This window comes from Antechinus flavipes, chromosome 3, assembly GCF_016432865.1.
Source record: "Antechinus flavipes isolate AdamAnt ecotype Samford, QLD, Australia chromosome 3, AdamAnt_v2, whole genome shotgun sequence".
NCBI classification, from domain to species: Eukaryota; Metazoa; Chordata; class Mammalia; order Dasyuromorphia; family Dasyuridae; genus Antechinus; species Antechinus flavipes.
The window spans coordinates 584724422-584731080 of record NC_067400.1 but is presented as its reverse complement, the minus strand read 5'-3'; the positions used below and the strand labels follow the sequence as shown (position 1 = coordinate 584731080).

At 50.9% G+C, this 6659-nt stretch overlaps 1 protein-coding gene across 1 annotated transcript; it reads right to left on the bottom strand.

Moving 5' to 3' along the window:
* Nucleotides 1–3199: 3199 nt before the first annotated feature.
* Nucleotides 3200–6659, bottom strand: CAMK2N1 (calcium/calmodulin dependent protein kinase II inhibitor 1). The gene is made up of 2 exons (XM_051988359.1): nucleotides 6480–6659; nucleotides 3200–4701 (listed from the first exon to the last, which is right to left on the bottom strand). The coding sequence occupies exons 1-2, from the start codon at nucleotides 6643–6645 to the stop codon at nucleotides 4631–4633; spliced, it is 237 nt and encodes a 78-aa protein (XP_051844319.1). The 5' UTR covers nucleotides 6646–6659; the 3' UTR covers nucleotides 3200–4630.

Below are 6659 nucleotides of genomic sequence, written 5' to 3'. Positions count from 1 at the left end.
AGAAGAGCCTTTAAGAATCAGCTTGGCTGACTCCCTGTGTACCAGAACCTTAGAACACAGAACATTAGCTTCTAGAACGTCAAACACAGAAGGGCCTTTAAGAATCAGCTTGGCTGACTCCCTTTATCAATGAAGAAATGACTGAGCCATGCTGCTAATATCTTTCAGAAGCAAGACCTGAATCCAGGTCTCCTACCCCGCAGCCCTGGCTAGACTCTCCCTATTTCTCCCCCATAGCCCTTCGACCAATAAGTGATACGGCTTAAAATGCTTTAGGAAAAAGATGGTGATTTCTTCCCCAAAATTCTGCCGGGCTCGAGCCAGAGGTGCTGGGAGACAGGAGAGCTCCCCCGCCCCCGGGATGTCATCCAGTCCTCTCCCCATCCCCACCCCCTGCTCCCAGAACTTCCTTTTTACCTCCTTCACCTGTGGTCTCTGGCTTGCCAGTAATTTACAAGTCTCTTACATTTTAAAACTTAATTTGCCAATTCCCCCTGGAGGCATTTTTTATTCCCGCAGACTGTCAGCCTGGCCAGGCCACAGGAAGCGGAATCCATAAAGGTTTACATTTATTACAGGCTTTCAATTAGCTAAGTTTGAATAATGTGGCCCTTGACTCACCAATCAATAAAGCAGGAGCGCGGATCAGCCCCTCCCCACCCCCTCCCTGGACCACAGCCCCTCCCCCGCTCACACCCCTTCCATTCCGCTTGCCCTTTCCCTATTTATCAAAGGTAGCCTGCAACTGACAAGATTTAATACCAGCCCATCCTCTGCCCTCTTGCTGAAGTGCACAAATGTTTACTTGATACTAAGTTGCATTTAAAGACTTAGCTACTTTGATGCTAAATGGAAGCCTGGGAAGCTGCTGAAACCCAGAGAACAGAGTGCATTTCCCCACGGTCTACAGCCGTGGACCAGAGCCGCCGTAAGTGTGAGTTAAATACAGAATTCAATAAGATGGACCCCAAGGTCCAGGACCACAGCTCTCTGCTCCGGAACAGCAACCAGGGCCCCCCTCCCTTCTGATCCTAAGCCACTGGAATAGAGGCCCTGGGTTCAAGTTCTGCCCATCAGGATTCTATTCAACAAGTCCTTATTAAGCCTTTCGCAGGTTCCAGGTACTCTACCTGTGTGACCTAAGGCCATAATCTTTCTAGAGCTAGCTTTCCTCATCAGGGAAAATGGGGGTTTTATATACATGATGTCTAAGGTCCATTCAAACTTTGGGTCTGGATAACGATCCAAATAACAAGCTGATAAATAAGCAAGCAAACGAGAAAATGCATACACAAAAATAGAGACACAAGAGATATTTGACCATTTAATCTTAGAGCTAGGAGAGATGTCGAGTATGAGGGCTGGGAGAAAGCCTATAACATCAGAACTGAAAATGCCTTCCAAATCTCCCATTGCACAGAGAAGGAAATGGAGGACCTAGAGTACCCCAGCTCCCACAGATTGTAAACTACAAAGCCGGACTTTAGACATACAGGTCCACTGATGACAAACCTTTATCTGCAAGAACTGACAAAAGAGAACTCGGGGCCCAGAAAGAAATCCAGCTGGGAAGTAGCAGAGGCCATCATTTTGAATAGACAGAAATACCCTCCCCTCTCCTCTCTCCTACAAAAGATTTTTTGCACATGGCCCTAAGCCACCCACCCCCACAGCCCAGTAGATTTCTGCTTAAGAAGGAGAGAAAGGAAAGAGACAGGGAATGGTAAAGAGAAAGAAGATATCATTTGAGAAGACAACTGATTTCCCCAAGCACCCTGCCTGTACTGCCTGTGGATTTCCGATTGTCACTCCTAGGTTGATTAATGGAATCATATGATTATACTTATTACCATTATTATTAACACCCATGACAGTAATCGCAGCTCACATGTAGTGCTTTAAGGTTCACAAAGACCTTACCTTACAAAAGTCCCACTAGTAAGATCACTATTATTATTTCTATTTTATAGATGGCAAAATGTGAGGGGAAACAATTTTCCCATAGCACTGCAGCTAGCACCAAACTCAGACCCGTTTCCAGCTCTTCCAGCTTGAGTCCAATGCTCTGGATCCCCACTGCAATTGTCAGAGCAGCCTTTGAGTCCTGTGGGATTGGCCCAGACCCCCAGCCAGGTACCAGGTTTGCTCTTTTCCTTCCCCTCCTCCCAAGTCCTGTCTTACCTGATGTCTGAGTCACACTGCTCCTGCTGTCACCATGAACAGTGTGTTGTGACTCCCCAGCCTGACAGTTTTACAACAAACATGTTAAGCTCACGGTTGGCGAAGCTAGTGAAAGAACCCAAGGGAAAAAGCCCCTCGGAGGGAGCGATGGTCAAAAGCGGTCCCCCTTTGGAAAAAAAAATCCCAGCATCCTTTGTCCCATCCAACCAAGAGGTTAACGCTTCAGGAAATGGGATCGAGACTCTGTTTGGGCAATCCCTGGCTATGTACCCCTGGTCAAGTTGAAATCGTTGTGCAGTTGGAAAATGGAGGAGACTAGGGCTTGTACCATGGAGCTCACCAGGCTGTGTGGAGGAAGACTTTTGCATGAATTACCATCCCTGTTCTCAGGCTCATCTCAGGAGACCAGTTTGCCAAATGGAGGCTCTCGGGTGAGGATCGAAGACACACTCTGCCGCTATGTGCCACTGGCATTTCTCATCTCCTAAGCAAATTCTCACACTTCCCCTGAAATGGTTCCGCCAGACTGGCACCTCGGGGACCCAGCTCTTGGAAGGTGTTGGAGGGAGACAATGGCTGGGCTGCCACGCCTTGGAGGAGAAACGGGCGCCTTTTCTCCTGAATGTGCTGGGGGCTGGGGAGACAGTACACATGGATTCTCTTGGCCTTATCCCAAAAAAGGGAACGCCAGCCTAGTCCAACAACCGATGGCAGACATTACAAAGAGTGGGGGAGATTCCCCAAAGCAGTCCAACAACGAACAGCCATTCACTTGCTCTCCCAATCCCAGCGCTGGCAAGAGAATCCCTGTAGAAGCCAGTCTGTGATCTCTCAAGAATGACCACCTAACTGGTTTTTCCACTTTATCTCTCTCTCTCTCTCTCTCTCTCTCTCTCTCTCTCTCTCTCTCTCTCTCTCTCTCTCTCTCTCTCTCTCTCTTCTTTCCCCTCCATCCCCACCACCCTTTCTCTCCCCTTCCCCTCCCCCTCCAATAGACCACCGAAATAAGACACAGAGGTTAGACACAGGAACAGTCCCTTTTATTGTACATTGCAGAAATAGCCCTGTGTAGTGGTTAACAGTGCACCATATACACAATATTGAATTAAGAAAAGGGAGAGAGGGAAGGGCAAGGGGGCAGCTGGAGGGAAGGCAAAAGAAACCTCTTTGAGGTTTGTCATCCAAAGTTGCAAACCCAAAAGAAGAAAGAAAACAAAATGGTGAAAAGACCCCCCCACCCCCAGCCCCTGCGCAAGAGGCATCTCTGCAAACATCATGCAAAAAGGAGAGCGGTTCTGCCTTAAGAGAAAGCCCGATAAATAACCCAGAAAAGAGAGACTCCGACGAAGCACTGCTTTACATGGGCTCAGGGAGCACAAAAAGGGGGAACCAAACCAAACTGCCTTTTGGCATTTCCAGATATTTGGCACTCTCGTGATCACATTTTGTACAATCCATTCATTGAAGAGGATGAATCGCCACAACACCGGGAGGAGGAAAGAGCAGGGATGGGGGCTCATACAACAGAGAGAAGGCTTTTCCCCCCCTTTCTCCTCCTCCCCCCCCCACCAAATTCGTCCATGTGAACTCGGGTCCGGATTGCTTGCAAGCAGTCCAGAGAACACAAGCTTCACAGCACATTGAAATCAGGAGAAAACTCTTCCTAGATGGCAATCCTTAGGGAAAGTGGGTTGGTTTTGTTCAGTGGAGCGCACGCACATCCCACCAAGGAAGACCTTCCAAGGTGGCGGGAAAACGAAATAGAATAACTATCTATATATTTATATATAAGTCATTCTGGGGTTTTTTTTTCTGTTTTTTTGTTTTGTTTTGTTTTGTTTTACACACATCAAAGATATGAATATTTCTGTAAAAATGAAACGGACAGCATCTCACATCTAAGTGCACAGAATCATTTTTGCCAGATGGGAATAATGTAAACAAAGGGCTGACTTTCAGGGCAGCCAGATCAGCAAAGGGGATGCCAGCCCCCCCCCTCCCACCAGGAACCCAGAGGCATTTTGCTGGGCAGGCGGTTGCTGCTGCTGCTGCTGCTGCATTATTTAAAGTGGCTGGAAATCCAGGTCTAGAATTGCGCAATATTCGCTGTATATAAAAGGAAACGCATATTAATTTAGACAAACAGCTGCAGCTGATGTCAATTTCCTTATGAGTGTGTGTAAATCAATTAATCTATTGAATAATTTCTTTTTTTTTTTAATTTTTTTGCTCTTTGTTTTTGTTTCTGTCCTTGCTATGCTCACACCTCTTCCGTCCCCAGGCCTGACACAAGATACAGGTTGGTGGTGTGTCTGCATTGTGGACTGCAGCTAGAGTAATGAAGATTTTTTTTTTCCAAATTGATTTTTTTTTTTTTGCCAATAAACTGTGTGAAGTTGCTGTGTTTATTATCATCTTTTTGTCCCTTAACTCAGTGTCTTTGGGGGCTTTAAACACCAGGAGGTGCCTTGTCTGTCATATTTTTCAGCACGTCATCAATCCTATCATCTTCAATAACAACTGTAAGGCAGAAAAGAAAGTGAAAAGTATAAGCAGGCCTTTTCTCCTAGAGAAGGGAAGGGGGAGGAGGAAAGGGAAGGAGGGGGAGGAGAGGGGGGCTTCTCCCTCTCCAGTAGATATCCACTATGGTCCTGAGCTCCCTTACCTCCCTTAAGTCCCTTAGCTTTCCTCTTCTGCCCTCAAGCCTCTGCCCTTGTTAAAGCTACTTGAGGGGGGGGCAAGGAAAGGGGGAGAAGAGCCCAGGTTAGGGACGATGGATTACAGACAACCCAAGAGCTGGTGGGAGTGGGAGTGGCCCTGTGGCTCCCATCCCCCAGCACGCCCACTCACCTCCCCCCGGGACTTATTTATTTGGAAAAAGGGCTCTGTTGGCATGGAGGGTGGGGTGGGGAAGCGGTGAAGCACCCGGAGACAAGCTAGGCAAACGGCAGCCTCTCTGCTCGTCAGCCCTGGATAACACGGCCAAGGGTCCCTGTGGGGCTGGGGGCGGGGAAGGGGAGGGATGAAGATGGCAAATCAACCCTTTGCATTGACCTGGGCTAGGTTCAGAGAAAGAGGGGAAGGGAGAAAGTGGATTTCCCACGGAGTGGAGAAAGGGAGGGGAAATCCCTCTTCTGGCCCTCTCCCTTCTCAGCGCTCACCCAAACTCAGCTTTCCCAGTCATGGGTGAGGGCGAGAAGGAAGAGAAGGGGGCTGTCTTTCTTGCTTTCTATGTGCATGAGCAGAAAGAGGGGACACACCAGCCGGCTTTGGGGCTCCCTGGTCTCCCCCAGCCTATCCCACCATCCTTCTTTCCCAAGTCCCTAGGAAAGGCAGCAGCAGGCAGAGACTGGCTCTGCACTGGCACTGCGGTGTTGTGGAGGGGACTCTGTCCCTTTGCAGGCCCCCTCCCCCGCACTACCCCAAGGGGAGGCCCCAAGTCCCTTAGCGTCCAGGGAGAGCAAGACTTGAGACTACACTGCGCAAAAAAAAAAAAAAAAGTTTGGCGGGGGCGGGGACCAGTCGGATCTCGCTGGGGGCCCCTCGAAGGCCCCAGCTCCGGCTGAAAGCGGTGGCTCCTAAACTGGGATCGATGTCGAGGGGGGCAGAGGCTCCGAGACCGAGCTGGTTCAAACAGGCTGGGACGTGAGGGGGGAGGGCAGAAAGGGAAGGAGGGGGGAGCGCCAGCCCTTGAGCTGCTGGTCCCAGCCGGACCCCGCAGTGTGCCAACCCTCCCCCCTCTGGGGAGACTCCCCTTCCCAGAGGGTCCAGAGAGCCCCCTGAAGCACCACCGCCTCCCTTTCTCTGGTCTCTACAGGGCGCCCCTCCCTGCAGCTTGTGGGTACCCCTCGGAGGTCTGCGTCTCTTCCCCATCCCCCTGCCTATGGGATCCCCCGTGGAACAAGACCCTCGGAAGCCTTGCCTCTCATCTCTCAGCTTCCGAGAGCACCTCGAGGAGCTAGCTATCTCTTCTCCCTTTAACTGATAGGTGCCCCCGGTCCCGACTTATGGGGGATGCTGCATCCCTCACCCCACTCCTAGCCTGGTAATGTCCCTGGGGTCATCCCAGGGATACAGAAGGGTGAGGTTCAGCAGACTGACCGCGGGAAGGGGAAGCACTTAAGGGACGGGGTTCAAACCAAACGACCTGCCCCCCTCCGAACTAGGGGAGATGTGAGAGTCGCCCCCTGCTCTTGTCCGCCTGCAGCAAGCCGGGGGAGGGGGGCTGCCCGGGAGAAGGGGAAGGGGACGGGAAAGGGGAGGGGGAGGGGGTCTGGGCGATCCCGGGGCTCACTCACCTCTCTTGCTCCTGCCGATCTGGCCCAGTTTGGGCGGTCTCTTGTTCTGAGCCGCCCCGAAGAAGTTGTTGGTATCCTGCAGGCGGCACGTGAAGATCTGGCCCACGTCCCCCCCGTCTCCATAGTGCCCCAGCTTTTCCTCGTTAAACGGCAGCACTTCCGACATGTTCTCGCCCGGTG

Excerpts from the sequence above, each read along its gene's own strand:
- CAMK2N1 (XM_051988359.1), bottom strand. The coding sequence starts at position 6,645 with ATGTCGGAAGTGCTGCCGTTTAACGAGGAAAAGCTGGGGCACTATGGA. Across the intron at positions 4,702-6,479 it reads GATCGGCAGGAGCAAGAGAG|TTGTTATTGAAGATGATAGG; the intron begins GTGAGTGAGCCC and ends TCTGCCTTACAG.